The sequence below is a fragment of the Mobula hypostoma genome, chromosome 1 (genome assembly GCF_963921235.1).
Source record: "Mobula hypostoma chromosome 1, sMobHyp1.1, whole genome shotgun sequence".
In the NCBI taxonomy this organism is placed as follows: domain Eukaryota; kingdom Metazoa; phylum Chordata; class Chondrichthyes; order Myliobatiformes; family Myliobatidae; genus Mobula; species Mobula hypostoma.
Genome location: NC_086097.1, coordinates 209438233 through 209456740, shown reverse-complemented (window position 1 = coordinate 209456740; position 18508 = coordinate 209438233). Strand labels below are relative to the sequence as shown.

The 18508-nt window shown below is 39.9% G+C and overlaps 1 protein-coding gene across 1 annotated transcript in view; it reads right to left on the bottom strand.

Annotated features, from left to right (window-relative positions):
• Positions 1-2013: 2013 nt before the first annotated feature.
• LOC134349091 (lipoxygenase homology domain-containing protein 1-like) overlaps positions 2014-18508 on the bottom strand; it is a 57822-nt gene continuing 41327 nt past the window's right edge. Inside the window, exons 9-12 of the mRNA XM_063052995.1 lie at positions 16241-16375; positions 13674-13867; positions 2438-2524; positions 2014-2325 (exon numbers count right to left, since the gene is read on the bottom strand). Coding sequence (XP_062909065.1) covers positions 2185-2325; positions 2438-2524; positions 13674-13867; positions 16241-16375 — 557 coding nt within the window. The 3' untranslated portion in view covers positions 2014-2184. The remainder of the gene's footprint in view (positions 2326-2437; positions 2525-13673; positions 13868-16240; positions 16376-18508) is intronic.

Sequence of the window (18508 nt, the reverse complement as noted above, 5' to 3'; positions counted from 1 at the left end):
GAGATTCTAAATTAGAGAAAGGCTAACTTTGATGGTATCAGAAAGAATCTAGCAAATATAGATTTGGACAAGTTGTTATCGGTCAAAGGTGTGATTGGTAAGTAGGAGGCCTTCATTGGAGTTTGGAGTTCAATTCCATCGCTGTCCTAAGGAGTTTGTACATTCTACCCCTGACCACATGGGTTTCCTCCAGGTGCTCCAGTTTCCTCCCATAATGGTTAGTAGGTTAATTGACCATTGTAAAAAATCCTGTGATTAAATAGATGAGTTGCTAGGGTGCAGCTCTCTAGGCCGGAAGGGTTTGTTCCATCCTCTGTCCCTAAATAAGTAAATACATAAATAACGGGTTTAAGGAACCTTGGTTATTGAGAGATATTGAGGCCATCATTAGGAAGAACAAGGAGGTGTATAGCAGGTATATGCAGTAAGGAACAAATGAGGTACTTGAGGAGTACGAGAAATGCAAGACAACTCTTAAGAAGAAAATCAGGAGGGCTAAAAGAAGGCATGAAGTTGCTCTAGCAGACAAAGCAAAGGAAAATCCCAAGGGCTTCTACAGATATATTAAGATCAAAAGGATAGAAAAGGACAAAATTGGTCCTCTTGAAAATCAGAGTGGAAATCTATGCCTGGAACCAAAAGAGATGGGAGAGACCTTAAATGGATTTATTGCATCTTTATTTTCTCGGGAGATGGACACAGAGTCAAAAGAAATGAGGCAACACAGCATTGAGGCCATAGACTATGTATATGGATTACTGGAGAGGAGGTGCTTGTTATCTTGAGGTAAATTAGGGTGGATAAATCCCCAGGGCATCACAATTTCTTCAATTAGAGGATGGTGAGAGTGTGAAAAATACTGCCAATAGAAGTAATGGATGTGGGTTCGATTCCAAGATTCAAGAGTAATTTGGCTAGGTACGTGGATAGGAGGGGAATGGAGGACTATGATCCGGGTGCAGGTCAGTGGGACGAGGGAACATAATAGTTTTTGTTGTGGACTAGATGGGCCAGAAGGCCTGTTTCTGTGCTGTAGTGCTCTCTGATTTTATGACCCCATGCCATTACCTTGCACTTATCCAAATAAAAGTCCATTTGCTATTCCTCAGCCCACTCACTCAGCTGATCAAGATTCCACTATAATTTTTGATAACCTTCATCATTGTCCATGATGCCATCAATTTTGTGTCATCTGTAAGCTTATGAACCACACCTTTTTTATTCCAATCATTGATACAGATGATAAACAACAAAAGGGCCCAACACCGATTCCTGAGGCACACCACTGGTCACGTGCTTCCAGTTTGAGAAATAATCTTCTCCCACCACCCTTTCTTTTCTATCATCAAGCCAGCTTCCAGGGCAGCATCCTATTATCAAAGATCATACTAACCATTCTTATCAACGTTTATGGTCACCTCATCAAAAAAACTCAATCAAGTTCATAAAACATTATTTCGCTTGGTCAAAACCATGCTGATTACCATTAATCATCCTTTGTCTTTCAAATGTACATATATCATATTCATCAGAATTCTCTCTAGCAACTTACCTACCATAGACTGGCCTATAGTTCCCAGGTTTTTTCTTTACTATCTTTCTTAAATAAAGGCAGAACATTTGGTACCCTTCAGTTTACTGGCACCTTACCCCTGATGAAGAATGATGTGAATATTTCAGCCAGGGCTCCTCCAATTTCCTCTCTCGCCTTCAACAATGTTCTTGCAGCCTGTCAGCAGGCTGGATGGAGAGCGAGATGTCTCCCAGTGGAGGTTGGTTGTAGGGGATTCGTAGCCCATTCTTTAGTTAGAGCCTTCAGCATTTTGGGCATCGAGGGAGAGAGGAAGAGGAGAGCCATCCACAGTACCACCAATGCGGCAGAGAGGGCCTCAAGATGGCTGTGGCTCAAAAGAGGGGAGCCATGGAGTCATAAGTAGCTAGCCACCTGGAAACAAGCTGGGGTCTGATCAGCCCTGGCTGGGTCACCTGGAGGAGGTTGTCTGATGTTGAAAAACCCGAAACACCTGATGATTCCAGGAACATCACTGAAGATGTGTCCAGAAGCATCAATAGATGTATGTACACAGCTTGGATAAACCTGGCTTGGCCTTGGAGATTTATCTAACTTCATATTTTTCTGTCATGATATGATTGGATTGCTTGTAGGTAATTGTTAAACTGATTTTACTTGCCTCTCAGTGGCTCTCGGTCTGGCTGAATAGCTGCCAGTTCGGTCACGGTTTCAGATCCGTGCTCTCCAAACAACCAACAATGTGCAGTGTTGAAACCCAGTTCCTGTTTTGTTTTGAGGTTTTTCATGCGAAACTGCAATTATATAAGTTTATAATACATGTTTTGATCTGTAACCAGCAAAAGTTATATATATTTTTCTATGGAGTTATTTGTTTCCAATAAATTGTATGCACAAATGCCTTACCTTAAATAGTCTTATTCCTCTATTGAGGTACGGATTTAATAGCACAAAGGAAACTTTTTTGATTTCACCAATTCCTTCAAGGGTTACCTATAACAAAGTATACATGATTTTGACACACAAAGTGAAACAAAGCAAGTGGTAAGCATCAACAAACTAAATTGTTCTTGCTTAAAAGTTAAAAATGAAACAGCGCCAAGTTTGTAAGATTGCTCAGATAAAGGTGTTAAAGAACTAGTCCTAATGGAGGAATCTGCAAGAAATGTAATGGTTAGCATTTGTAGTAACCGTTTAATGCACTGAAAAACAATTAATTATTTTGATGTATTTGGCTGTTTTCACTAGGAATTCATTTTTCTGGTGCTGAGGCAGAATAGTTAATGGACCAAGTAAGCTCATTTATCCTATTGATGTAATTCAGTGCCAAGATCAAAGGTCTAATTCAAGCAGCATTTCTCTTTTGATTCTTGCAAAATAGTTGTATTGAAGTGTTCAAATCTGGATAGATTACAACTGTAGTTAATCCAGTATTAGTCTATTCAGTAATCAAGTAGTATTTCGGCTTTTGCTTGAATTAATGTCACATGACACAAAGCCTACATTTCACACTTAAAAAAAATTCTTAAAAGTTTACAGCACTAAAAACCAATGTGAATATAATTGATGTTTAAATATCCTACACTGAATTCTGTCCCTACAAGATTTAGCACTTGTCTGAGCAGGACAGAATAAATTGTTGTTAGTTTATCCATCCAAAAACTGGTTCTGCCTGAACCTTGCCCAAGTTCTTGGTTGCAATAATTTCATAGTGGGGGTGACCTGGCTCTCTAGGTAAAATTTTTATATGCACACATCATTTCAAGTATGCAGGTCTGACCAGTTTTAAAATTTCAACAAAACACTTGCTGATTGAGAGGATCAAATAACAATTAAGTAAAATTGGGTGAAGAATTGGATATTTCCATTTGTCTCAATCTGATTTTCAAGCATCTATTTGAAGAGCAATGACTCTATTATGGGGTTGAGATTTCCTGCATTTAATATTTAATTGTGTAATTTAGCCCAATGATCTTTTAGTTCATAAAATGATGGAGGAACTCAGCAGGTTGGGCAGCAAATATGGAAAGGAATAAAGGGCCGATGTTTCAGACCAAGGCCCTTCATCAGCATTTGAAAAGGAAGGAGTAGAGGCCAAAATTTAAAAGATGTGGGGAGAGGAAGTCAGAAGGTGATAGGTGGAAGCCAGGTGAAGGAGAAGGTGAGTAGGAGAGGACAGATGAAGTGAGAAGCTGGGAAGTGTAGGTGGAAAAAGTAAAAGGCTGAAGAAGGAATCTGATAGAAGAGAAAAGTGGACTATGGGAAAATGGAGGGGTGCCAGAGGGAGGTGATAAGATGTGAGGAGAAGAGAAGGGGTAAGAGGGGAATCAGAGTGGGGAATGAAAAAAGAGAGAAGGGATATCAGGTAGAAATTACTGGAGGTTAGAGAAATCGATGTTCATGCCATCAGATTATAGGTTAGCTAAATGGATTATGAGGTGTTGCTCCCCCAGTCTTAGATTGGCCACATCATGGCAGTAGAGGAGGCCATAGACTGATATAGCTGAATGAGGATGAGGACTGGATTTAAAATGGTTGGCTACAAGGAAATTCTACTTGTTGCAGATGGAGTGAAGGTACTTGGAAATGATGACTGGGTGCATCACAGGCTGGTATGGAGACTCTAATGCACAGGATCACACGAAGCTGCAGAGGTTTGTAGACTCATCAAGATCCTTCATGGGGGCAACCACAATGAAATATCTTTATTGTCATTGCATAGTACAATTTGTCATGCACCAATACAGCGAAAAGGAGTTTGCAACTCTCGTACTCAATGCTATAAAACAACAAATAAAATAAATAAACAATAAATAAAATCAAGTAACCAGCCAATACAAGCAATGTCCAGCAGTACAGCACAACTCAGATGCATGACAGCCATAAAACCAGTATTAAAGGTAGCAATAAACAAATTTATGGATGATGCCTGATCAATTGGTTCAGTGCAATTATACCTCTGGGGAAAAAGCTATTTTTCAGTCTGGAAGTGCGGGCATAGAAAATCTTATAACGTCTGCCAGATGGAAGAAGTTCGAACAGATGATTGCATGGATGTGTATTGTCCTTACAGATACTTGTAGCTTTCCTTAGGCAGCGAGAGCTGTAAGTGTCCTCCAGGGCTGGGAGCTGTGTCCCAATGATCTTTTGTGCGCTAGAGACGACCCACTGAAGTGCTTTCCTATCAGCTGCTGTACAACTGAGATACCACACAGAGATGCAGTATGTCAAGATGCTCCCTATGGTGCAGCGGTGAAAGGTCATCAGCATCTGTTCAGGTAGACCAGCTTTCTTCAGCGTCCTGAGGAAAAACAAGCATTGCTATGCTTTCTTAACTATTGTTGTGGTGTTAGTGAACCATGTAAGGTCTTCTGAGATGTGTATTCCCAGAAACCTGAAACTGGACACTCTCTCCACTAGATCTTCATTAATGTAGCCTGGAGCATACTAGTCATCTCGTGACTTTCCAAAGTTGATAATTAGCTCCTTAGTCTTTGCTATATTAAGAGACAAGTTGTTCTCTGAGCAGCAGCTCACTAAGTTCTGTACCTCCATTCTGTACGCTGATTCGTCTCTGCTGGAGATCAACCCAATCACTGTTGTGTCATCTGCGAATTTGGCGATGGTATTGGTGTCAAATGCAGGTACACAGTCGTACGTGAAGAGGGAGTAGGGTATGGGACTCAATACACAACCTTGTGGTGTACCAGTGTTCAGGATAGTAGTGGAGGACAGGTGAGGGCCCAGTCTCACTGCCTGTGAATGCTCTGACAAGAAATTCAGGAACCATCCCTGCCATTGAGGAGATCCTCAATAGGGGGTGTCTCAAGAAGTTAGCATCAATCATTAAAAAAGTCTCACTGTCCTCTTTTTGTGACTACCATTAGGGAGGAGGTCCAGGAGCTTGAAAAGCCACACTCAGTAGTTCGGGAACATCTTCTTCCCCACAGCCATCAGATTTCTGAATGGTCCATGAACCTATGAACATTTCCTTATTAATCATCTTTTGCACTATTTATTTTGTGACTTACAGTAATGTTTATGTTTTGCAGGTACTGCTGTTACAAAACAATACATTTTGTGATATCTGTCAGTGACAATAAACCTGATTCTGATTCTGATAGACTGAACATCTCAGCTATTTAAGTACAGCCTTTTTATTAAGAGCCTGGCAAATTTATGCTGGAAATAAATTATAGATTTGACTGACATAATAATAAATATTGTTAATCTCTTAAATTCTGATTGAACATTCAACTGATTAACAAGTAAAACAGCAGGCAATAGAGAGCAAAGACATCAACAATTAATACATCAGATCAAAACCTGACTTCCCTGCCACATCTAGCCATAGTCAACGAGTAATCTTGCAAGGAAGTTAGCCCTTCAGCCTAACTTGTCCTTGCTGACCATGATGCCCAGCAAGTGAGTCCCACTGGCATGGTCATGATTGATGGTGGTTAATTTAATACCATCATGAGGAAGTGGCTCCAAGAGCACCCACATCCTCAGCAATGGAGAGGCCCTGCCTGTAAATGCCAAACGCAAAGTTGAAGCATTAGAGACCGTGGTCAGCCAGAGGTGTCAAATGGTGATTTGATCTCAGCTTCCACCTAAGATTCCAACAATCACAAAGCCAATTCAATTCACTCTGTATAACATCAAGGAACAGCTGAAAACATTGAAGACAGCACAAGCAATGGGATTTAACAATATCTTGGATGCTTTTTACACAATTGACAATCTGTTTGACAATACCTATGGTGGACACTCAAAATGATGCTCAGTGCAGATAGGTCATGGTTCCAGCCTGAATAATGAACTCATGCCACATTGTGGTGGGATTCAATTTCTCAGGGTGTAGGGTGGTAGCCATATAGGGAGAAGATGTGAGTCCAACCTCTACCACATTTTCTCTCACTCCATGGCAGCTTTTTGTGCTGGTGTACCATGGCTGCTATGGATAGTGTCGAAGGTGAGATCCACCTCCACAATCTCTTATGGGAAAAACCTATGATCTTCAGAGGCATCTGCTTTTAGAAGCTATGTGTTCACAATCAATAAAAATCACCATAACTATTTCTTCAATGAATAACTTCCTAAGTTTGCAAATATTTTGGTGTGGGGGAAGGGGCTGCCATTGAACATTACTGTGTGAAAGGGCCTAGTTTGGGACCCAACAAATAAGCGTAAAATCATATTCTAGGTAAAGTATCCTCAGGTGATGAACAGATGTACAAGGAAATGGAGCTCTGTTCAATCTTTATCAATCATTGGTTAGGCCTCAAATGTTCTTACAGCAGAGAAGATGAAGGAAAAAATAAACAGATCCCTAAGATCATAAGGTGTTTTGTTAAAATAAATAGGAAAAGCAATCTGCATTGGCAGGGTGGTTAGCTGTGAGGACACAGAATTGAAGGCATTCCCAAATACCAGGAACTGGATGATTGGAATTTATTATCTAACACTTCATGATAATATGTCTGAAGTGGTGATTGAAGCTCATTCAGTAGCAACTCTAAAAAAAGAAATTGGATTATAACTTGAAAAAGAGAAATGATGCAGATGACATGGAAAGAGCAGGGGATTTAGATAAATTTAATAGTAGGTTCAAGTAGGCCATGAAACTTCCTATATTATGTGATTCTTAATGATTTTATGAAACACGCCTGTGTTGGAAACCATTTCACATTATTTTTCACAACTGAATTAATCCTATGATTCCATGTTTCCAGTGGATTGCTATCGGATCTCTGTCCAGGATCTCCTGCTGAGTATTTCATGTCCAGTTAGAGTACAATAATCTGTTGCTCTCATATCTCATGTAATCTGTATTAGTTATCTAGACCTATTTTATCAGCCAAAAGATAATTTCAATGTTTATGTTAATAATTTATTCTCCTGTAATTTTCAAAACAGACTTGAATTGATGCTTGAAAAAGAATAAAATGTGGTGCTTTGGAAAAGTGCAGGGGTTGGGCCTAATTGCATAGCTCGTCCAGACAGACAGCACAATATAGCAGGTTTGAATCTGCTCTGCGTGATTAGAAATTAGTAACCTACGAAGAATTTCCAGATCACACATGGCAGTCAAAATGCACTTGCAATTATGCAGCAGATGTCATTTTGTGATTTAATTTCCATAAATTACCTTTTCCTCTTTTTTTCAGTTCCTCAGTTCTTTTAATATTTGTTGCTAAATTGTAATTAACTGGTGATTTATCTCAATGCTATTCCTGGGATCTTGCAGTGCACAACATAGCAATTCTGATCAGAGCTCTTCCTTAATAATTATTTTCATGACAGCAATCAGAGCAATCATGGAGTATTACTTCATACTCTCTAATTATGCTTGTGCATAATGGATAAGCTTTGCGGTATCAAGATACCTGGCCTTTCACAAGATGCTGGGGTGAGGGGGGGGACACTCAGCAGGTCAGGCAGCATCTATGGGGAGGAATAAAGAGTCAACATTTCAGACTGAGACCCTTCATCAGGATTGGAAAGGAAGGGTGAAGAAGACACAGGTGGGTGGTGAACTGCAGGAGGGATATAGTAAGAAGCTGGGAGGTGACAGGTGGAAAAGGTAAAGAGCTGGAGTAGAAGGAATCTGATGGAGGAAGATGTTTAACATTAAGGAAGCAACCACAATGCTGTATTCAATGAAGTAATGGAGTTAATTGAGTGTGAAAGGCTATCCACTGATGAAATAGTTTGTGACGCCGGTTTGAAACTTATATATATCTAAGTGTCTAAGCCATAAACTGAGGTCAGGCTGCTTTGAGAAATCAAAAGAAACAGTCTACCAATACCATAATGCACATAGTTAACTAAGTTAGTAATAATTACTTTGGAATATCCAGCTGAATGCCTGTCATATCTATTGTGGTGTGCTTTTCCATTATGAGAATCACCCCTACCGTCTCATGCCAGTCAAGAAGTTGAGGATGCAGAAGATAGAAGAGAAAGGGAAAATGCAAACGTGGTGAAGGCAATGCGGCTGAATGTCAAAAATTAATGGTTTGACTTACATGTCATAAATAATCATTACTTGGAACTTTTGTGGTGGAGCTGGTATTCACCACTTATCTGCCAACCTCTAACTGTTGATAGGTCTTGCTATATACAGGCATGGACTGCTCTATTTGCTGGAGAAGTGCAAATTGAACTGAATTTATTTTCAAGAATCAGAAACATCCTTGTTCTAATGTTATGACAGAAGGAAGATCACTGATAAAGCATGTGAAGATGTTTAGGCCCACTTTAGATATACTTTCCTGCAATGCCCTGAAATTAAGATGATTGATTTCCAACAACCACTACCTTTTTCCATTGTCAAAGGTAAAATTCCAATCTCTGTAAAGTTTTCCTCTAGAAGCTCATTGACTGAGTTTTATACGGTTTTCTTTGTTGTCACTCTTGTTCAAATACTGCATTGATATCAAAGGCAAGTACTCTCAGACAAGAGAAAATCTTCAGAGTCAAGTCAAGACACCTTGTATTGTCATTTTGACCATAACTGCTGGTACAGTACACAGTAAAAACGAGATGTTTTTCAGGACCATGGTGCTACATGAAACAATACAAAAACTACACTGAACTATGTAAAACAATGCAAAACTACACTAGACTACAGACCTACCCAGGACTGCATAACGTGTACAAAACAGTGCAGGCATTACAATAAATAATAAACAAGACGATAGGCACAGCAGAGGGCAGTAGGTTGGTGTCAGTCCAGGCTCTGGGTATTGATGAGTCTGATGGCTTGGGGGAAGAAACTGTTACGTAGTCTGGTCATGAGAGCCCGAATGCTTCGGTGTCTTTTGCCAGATGGCAGGAGGGAGAAGAGTTTGTATGAGGGGTGCATGGAGTCCTTCATAATGCTGTTTGCTTTGCGTATGCAGCATGTGGTGTAAATGTCTGTAATGACGGGAAGAGAGACCCCGATGATCTTCTCAGCTGACATCACTATCTGCTGCGGGGTCTTGTGATCCGAGATGGTGCAATTTCCGAACCAGGCAGTGATGCAGCCGCTCAGGATGCTCTCAATACAACCTCTGTAGAATGTGGTGAGGATCGGGGGTGAGAGATGGCCTTCGCAGAAAGTAGAGATGCTGCTGGGCTTTCTTTGCTATGGAGCTGGTGTTGAGGGACCAGGTGAGATTCTCCACCAGGTGAACACCAAGAACTTCGGTGCTCTTAATGATCTCTGTGGAGGAGTCATTGATGTTCAGTGGAGAGAGGTCGTTCCATGTCCTCCTGAAGTCAATAACCATCTCTTTTGTTTTGTTCACATTCAGAGACTAGTTGTTGGCTCTGCACCGGTCTGTTAGCCACTGTACCTCCTCTCTGTATGCTGACTCATTGTTCTTGCTGATGAGACCCAACACGGTCATGTCATTTGGAAATCAAAGTAATACACTCAAAATGCTAGAGGAACTCAGCGGGCCAGACAACATCTATGGAAAGGAGTAAACAGTCGATGTTTCAGGTTGAGACCTTTCATCAGGATCCTCAGCTTTTCTCCGGAATGATTTCGAGAGTTTTCAACTTCTCTTTGGCAGTTGAAATCAGCATGAGAGGTCACTTGTTGGTGACACAGTGCAAGGTTTAAAAAGACCTCAGGAGCTTTCAGCTTCTTTTTGGCTGGCGACAACAGCATGGGGCCAATAACAGGAAAGGAGGTGTAGGTGGGGTGGTCATTGTCGGAGCAGGCATTGTGTGAATGGGGCATTGTTAGAGTCAGATGTATCTGTAAAGGCAATAAAGCAGGCAAAATGGAGTAAAGGGAATTACAGAGGCATGAGAAAGGAGCTTGCCAAAGTTGATTGGAAGAGGACACTACCAGGGATGATGGCAAAGCAGCAATGGCTGGAATTTCTGCAAGCAACTTGGAAGGCACAGGATAGATACATCCTAAAAATGAAGAGGTATTCTAAAGGGAGGAAGAGGTAACGGTGGATGACAAGCTAAGTCAAAGACAGCATAAAAGCAAAACATTGTAATATATCAAAAATTAGAGGTAAGCTACACCATTGGGAAGCTTTTAAAAACCAACAGAAAGTAACGGAAAAAGCTATAAAGAGAGAAAAGATAAAATATGAAGGAAAGCTAGCCAATAAAATAAAAGAGAATATAAAATTTTTTTATCAGATATGTTAAGAGAAAAATGGAGATGAGAGTGAATCAGACTGCAGGAAATGACTGTGGAGTGGTAGTAATGGGGGACAAAGAATTGTAATGCAAACTTACTAAGTATTTTGTATGAGCCTTCACTGTGGAAGACACTAGCAGAATGCAAGAGAGTGAGAATGGCAGGGGGCAGAAGTGAGTGCCATTGCTGTTACTATGGAAAAGGTGCTTAGGAAGCTGAAATGCCTGAAGGTAGACTACACCCTAAGGTTCTGAAAGAAGTAGTTGAAGACAATGTGGAGGCTTTAGTAATGAACTTTCAAGAATGACTAGATTCTGGTATGGTTCCTGAGGACCGAAAAATTGCAGATGTCATTCCACTCTTTAAGAGGGAAGGGAGGCAGAAAAAACGGAAATCATAGGCCAGTTAGCTTGACTTCAGTGGTTAGAAAGATTTTGGAATCTATTGTTAAAGATGAGGTTTCGAGGTGTTTGGAGGCACATGATAAAATAGGCCAAAGTCGACATGGTTTTCTTAAGAGGAAAATTTGCCTGACAAATCTGTTGTAATTCTTTGAGAAAATAACAAGCAGGATAGAGAAAGGAGAGTGAGTGGATGAAATATATTTCAATTTTCAGAAGGCCTATGACAAGATGCTGCATAACAAAATAAGAGCCCATGATATTACAGGAAAGGTGCTGGCATGGGTAGAAGATTGGCTGATTGGTTGGAGGCAAAGAGTGAGAATAAAGGGGGTCTTTTTCTGGTAGGTTGATGGTGACTAGTGGTGTTTCACAGGGGTCAGTGTTCGGATCGCTTGTTTTCAAGTTATATGTAAATGATTTGGATGAAGGAATTGATGGCTTTGTGGCCAAGGTTGTGAAGAATATGAAGACAGGTGGAGGGGAAGGCAGTTTTGCAGAAGCAGAGTGTCTGCAGAAGGGCTTTGAAGATTGAGAAAATGAGCAAAAGGAGGCAGGTGATACAGAGCATAGATAAGTGCATAGTCATGCACTTTGGTACAAAGAATAAAGGCATGAACTATATTATAATTGGGGAGAAAATTCAAAATTCAGGGGTGTAGAAGGACTTGGGAGTTCTCAGGCAGGACTTCTACGTCTGCTTTGAAAAGGAGAATATAACTACGGCTTTGAAGACTCCTGCAGCCCGGTGACCCTGTGATCTCTGTCTCAGAGGCCAATGTTAGGCTGTCTTTAAAGAGGGTGAACCCTTGCATGGCGCAAGGTCCCGATGGAGTACCTGGTAAGGCCCTGAAAACTTGTGCCAACCAACTAGCGGGAGTATCCAAGGACATTTTCAACCTCTCACTGCTATGGGTGGAAATTCCCACTTGCTTCAAAAAAGCAACAATTATGCCAGTGCTTAAGAAGAATAATGTGAGCTGCCTTAATGACTATCACCCGGTAGCACTCACACCTACAGTAATGAAATGCTTTGAGAGGTTGGTCATGACCAGTCTGAACTCCTGCCTCAGCAAGGTCCTGGACTCACTGCAATTTGTCTATCATTACAATAGGTCAACAGCAGGTGCGATCTCAATGGCTCTTCACATGCCCTTAAACCACTTGGATAATACAAACACCTATGTCAGGATGCTGCTCATCCACTATAGCTCAGCATTTAATACTATCATTCCCACAATTCTGATTGAGAACCTCACTCTTCAGTGGATCCTCAACTTCCTAACTGGAAGACCACAATCTGTGCAGATTGATGATAATATCTCCCCTTCACTACGATCAACACTGGTACACCTCAGTGGGGGAGGCAGGAGATTGGAGCTGAGAGGAAAAATGGATCAGCCATGATGAAATGGAAGGACAGACTCAATAGGCCAAATGGCCTAATTCTGCTCCTTTATCTCATAGTCTTAACTTACAGGTTGAGTTGGTAGTCAGGAAGGCAAATGAAATGTTAGCATTCATTTTGAGAGGACTAGAATACAAAAGCGAGAATATATTACTCAGTCTTAATAAGGCATTGGTCAGAATGCATTTGGAATATTGTGAGCAGCTTTGGGCCTCTTATCTAAGAAAAGATGTGTTAGCATTGGTGAAGGTCCAGGTCCAGAAGATCACGAGAATGATCCCAGAATCGAGAGAGTTAATATATGAGGAGCGTTTGATAGCTCTGGGCTGCAGTTTAGAAGAATAGAAGAATAAGCGGGGGGGGGGGGGGCGGAATCTCATTGAAACCTACTGTATATTGAAAGGACTGAATAGAGTGGATGTGAAGAGGATGTTTCCTATTGTGACGAAGTGTAGATCCAGAGGGCACAGCCTCAAAATTGAGACATGTCTATTTAGAACAGAGATGAGGAAAAATTTCTTTAGCCAGAAGGTGGTGAATCTCTCGAATTCATTACTACAGACGGCTGTGCAGGCCAAGTCACTGGGTATATTTAAGGCAGAGAGTTATAGGTTGTTGATTAATCAGAGTATCAAACGCTATGGGGAGAAGGCAGGAAGATGGGGTCGAGAGGGATGATAGATCAATCATGATGGAGTGGTGGAGCTGACTTAATGGATCAAAATGGCCAAATTTTGCTTTTATATCTTATGGTCTTATGGAATTCAGATCTTTGGAGATGTGGACCTATGCCATCCTGACAAAACCCAAAACCAAAGTTTTCAGTGAACAAGTTGTGAGTAAGTGCAGTTTGACTGCATCAATAATACCTTCCATAACTTGCAGTTGAATGTGAGGGGACTGACTAAGTGGACCGAATTTATCCTGCCATTTTGTGAAGAGGATATAACTGTACAACATCGACATCCGGTTAGATATCAGTGTTTTGCTACACCAGGACAACTTGGCTAAGAGGCACAGCTAGTCCTGGAGCTTAAAGCTTTAGTTGTATTGCAGGCATTGTTATATTTAGTTAAGTGGAGGTGGCATCCTCTTTATGCAGAGGTTATTGCTAGAAGAAAAGTAGATAAGCATTAAAAATGTTTTAAGCTTCTCATTCAATTTTTAAAATCTTACCTCAAATGGAATATTTTTCACATTTGCAATTTCCATCAAAGGAGATTTTCCCTTTGTTCCAAATACAATTAAAGAAATTTCAGGTTTTTGTAATAACTCTCCACTGTCAGACATTGTATGCATCCACATCTGCCATGGTTCTTTGCGGTCAATTGTAATATGGTCCAAAGGGTTAGTGAAAATGTCAACAGCTTCTGAATAAAAAAGTGTGATTGAAAAGTAATAAATACTAGCTATTCATCTATATGTGGATATATTCCATCATCTTCCATTTTAGTTGAAATTGCTTAATAAAATTTACAACATTGTAATTAACATTCCAGAAAGTTATATATGACATTTCCACTTTCAAGCAAAAATAAATGTTACTCTGTGCAAATATTTCTTTGCATATTTCAAGATCACTCTGGTACGGAGAGGGGAGGCTGCCTTTTTATCACTGGTGCGATCACTCTGCTACAGAGAGGAAGAATGTTGCCCAGGTTTTCTGCATTTTGGATGTGGACTTTTTTACAGCCTTATGGTTTTTCTTGTATTCTTTGTTTTTTTGTCTGATCTTCCACATTTTTTTGTGTGTGGAGATGGGGATTCGGGGGTCAATGTGCCTGTTTCATTTTTGTTCAGTTTTTTTGTGCGGAGAGGAGGGATTTGGGGGTTGATATGCCTGCTCCATTTTTGTTCAGTTTTTGTGCGTGGAGGAGGGATTTTGGGGGTTGATGTGCCTGCTCCATTTTTGTTCAGTTTTTGTGCGTGGAGGAGGGATTTGGGGGTTAATGATCGTGCTGCCATTCTCTTCTTTCTTGGTTTCATGGCTATCTGGAGAAGAAAAATTTCAGAGTTGTATACTTTGATAGTAAATGAACCTTTGAAACAGTATATAAAGATGGATTAAAGGAAACTCTAGATAATCCTTTCCTGTTATAATATTATATTATTTTATAAAGTAACATAAAAAAATTTATTTCAATTATCCGTGAAGCAGCTCATTTATTTGGGGATCACAAAATATTTATGACTCAGGAGACGGCCATTTGGCCCACTGATTTTGTGCTAGTTAGGAAAGCGCTACTCAGTCAAATATCTCATTCCAGTATTGTGTCTGTAGTCCAGTTCATCACCCAAGTATGCATTCAAGAAATCGTTAAATGAAATTTTTTGTCTCTACCATTCTTTCAGTCAATAAGTTCTGATCCCTACCATCTTTACACCATTTTTTTAATTAAATGCAATCGTGAACAATAGCCAGATCAGAAATGCTGATCAAGTCAACTAGTTCTCAAAGAGAACCCTGATAGGCCATTCAGATGGTTCACTGCTGCTCAGCGATAGAACACAAAAAAAATGTACAATTTATTATCTCCACTCTAATTTTTCTAACTCATATAAATTAATGCCCTTGTTTTTTTTTAACTCTTTCACTTGGGGAAGGAAGTCCTCTCCATGTAACCTCTCCATCTGCTCTTAATTTTATGCACCTCATTGAAATCTCAGAATCACCATCCACACCTCCCCACCACCCTGCTTCTCTGTTCCAAGAAAACAAGCCAGTTCTGATATAGGCTGTCCAATATTTCCTCGTAGCTAATGTTTTACAATTTTGGCAAATTCTCATGAATATCTCCTCCAATACATGCAGTAATATGGTGGCCAGAACTTAACACAATAATCCATTTCTAGTTTATTGTATATTAACCAGCAAACTCTCCCTGCTCTTACTTTCAAAACTTTGACTAATAAAGAAACATGCTATGTGCCTTCTTAAATGTATTGTTGATTTCTGCAATTAAGGATCTGTGAATGTACATTATGAGATCCTTGTTCCTTCACCACTCTCAGATTCCTCCATTTTATTATGCATTCTCAGTTGCATTTACCTCACACTTCTTCCAAATGAATTCCATTCGCCATTTTTCTGTTTAACTGATCAGGCCACCACTCTCATCTGGCTGTCAAAAATTCATTTCCTTACAATCAAGTAAATAGCCATTTTTGTAACATCTCCAAACTTACAATCAAGTTGAAATAATTAATTTATACTACAAACAGCAAGGGGCTGAGTACTGGGTCTGCTGTACCTCCACTTAACAACCAATATTCTTTGCTTTCTGCCACTAAGTCAGTTTTGGATCAAACTTTCCACTCTACCTTGGATAAACTGTGCCTTTATTGACTAGCCTGTCATGTTGTAAAATAAATTGCTAAAATTTATGTGGACTGCATCAAACTCACCAGATCCGCCCCCCCCCACTTTGAAAAAGTTCAATGATGATTTCCCCTTTAATAAATCATTTCTAACAGCCCCTGATCAATCTCCCCCTTTCTCAGCAAAGATTTGCGCTGTCCTTCTTAATATCCTCCCATTCATTGCATATCTTGCCCTTGTTGCTCTTTCTCTACATCCATCCACCATTATCTCATGCTTTTTGTATTGATAGACCATTAACCCAGTAAAATGCCCTTTTTTTGTTTTTCCGACAATAACATTAATTCAAGGCAATGGAAAGAAACTGTTGTCAGTGATAAATTAAATTTAATAACTACTCTTTTTCAGGTACATAACATAATACCTTTAAGATGGATTATTGCTTCAGAAAATTCATTATTTTTCTGACGTTCTCCAATGAAATTATCATGGATAAATGTATGTTTCGAAACAGGCAGTTCTCCCTCTGTTATAATGATTTTCTCCAGGAACCAATCATCTGATTATGAAATTAAAAAAGAATAAAACCATGGTGAAAAAAAAGTCTGATCAACTAGTATCAGAGGTTGCATCTATCTATGCACATCTGGACCAACTTATTAGACAATATAATTTCTGGGATGTAGTTAGTGATTTACATAAATGGGAATCTTGGAATCAGACAATATATATGACTCATTTATTTGGCCTATTCTGTCTGCATAATACTCAGGCTCATCTCACCTTCCATTATTTGGTCCAGAGCACTGGAGATTACAGTCTTCCATGTGCATATCCACGCTATTTTTAAATGCCACGAGTTTCATAGAACATAGAATAGTACAGCACATTACAGGCCCTTCGGCCTACAATGTTGTGCCACCCCTCAAACCCTGCCTCCCATATAACCCTTCTTTCTCCACCATTCTTTCAGGCAGTGATATTCAGACCTTTGCAAGTTTTGGCATGAAAAATGTGCTTTCTCACTTCCCCTCGAATTTTCCTCCCATCTACTTTAAATTGTTTATTCACTCCTCCGTCAAGGAAATTCATTTCTTTCAATTTACTCTACTTAGGTCTCTGATAATATTGTAAGCCTCCATTAAGGCTCATTCACCATTATGTCCTGCATTCTCAACCGCATTCTCTGTTCCACAAGAAAATAACATATTTTAGTTCTGATGAAGTATTTTTGATCTGAGCTGTTAACTGTATCTCTTGCCACAGATGCTACAGAGGAAAATCTCCTCCGTATCTTCTCCATTGTGATCACATCTTTCCTGTCGAATGTTAAATTTATTATCAGCGTACATATTTGTTACCATATACAATCCCGAAATTCATCTTTTTTTTGGGTATTCGCAGTAAATACAAGAAATACAATAGAGTCAGTAAAAGACTGCACCCAACAGGACAGACAAACAATGTTCAAAATACAACAAACTTTGCAAATACAAAATGAAAACAAAGAAACCATAATAATAGTAAATAAATAAGCAATAAGTATTGAGAACTTGAGATGAAGAGTCTGTCAAAGTGTGGGAACAGTTCAGTGATAGGGTGAAATTATCTCCTCTGGTGGAAAAAGCCTGATGGTTGAAGGATAATAACTGTTCCTTAACCTGGTGCTGTGAGTTCTGAAGCTCCTGTACCTTTTTTCTGATGACAGCAGCAAGAAAACAGCATGACCCAGCTGGTGGGGATCCTTGATGATAGATGCTGCTTTCCTGCAGCAGCGCTCTGTATAGATGCGCTCACTGGTGGGGTGGGCTTTACCTGTGGACTAGGCCGTTTCTACATACTCTTAGAGGATTTTCCATTCGTGGGCATTGGAGTTTCCATATCCGGCCAATATGTAACCAATCAGTATACTCTCCACCACACACCTATAGAAATTTGACAGAGTTTGAAGTATTGTAGAATATTGGTAGCTTGGGCTGATGGAGTTTTAGGTGACATTCTGAATCTACACAAACTTCTAAGAAAGTAGAGGCCTGGCCATGCATTCTTCATAATGGCACTTATGTGCCAGACCCAGGACACTTCAAGGACTGCATTCTTCCCATATTCAGCATCCTTTCATTTATTGTGTCCTGTTCCACTTTCTCAAATTACTAACCCATATCTTCAAAGTGTGCTCCACTTGCAGTTAATGTGCTCAATTACCTACATCCTTCTGTAGTGTGAAGCTTTCCTATGCAGAAACTGCAACTATTTTTTATCATCTGCAATCATTTTTAATCAAGCCTCCTATTTTTAACACTAAACCGTTAGTATATACTGCACACATCAAGGAACTGTATTTTGTGCCACGTAGAACACTTGCCAATATTATCATTTTATTTCTTGATACCGAGCCAAGTTTTGGATCCAGCTGCCAGTTTTGCATGGATCCCACGTTCCTTTCCTTTACTGACCAGCCTGCCATCCGTAAGGTATCCACATGCTTGTGCTGTTCAGAAATGATTTCAAGAATTTGCCCACCACTGAACAGGCTTGTAGTTATTCAGTTTATAGATTCCTCCCTTTTGACTATTTTCTAAGCCACTACTGAAGGTAGAAAGGGAAATCAAATTAGCTGCATTACTTAAGATTATAACAATTTCCACAACAATAGTGCTAAATAGGGGATTGTGACAGGAAGCCAGAGCGT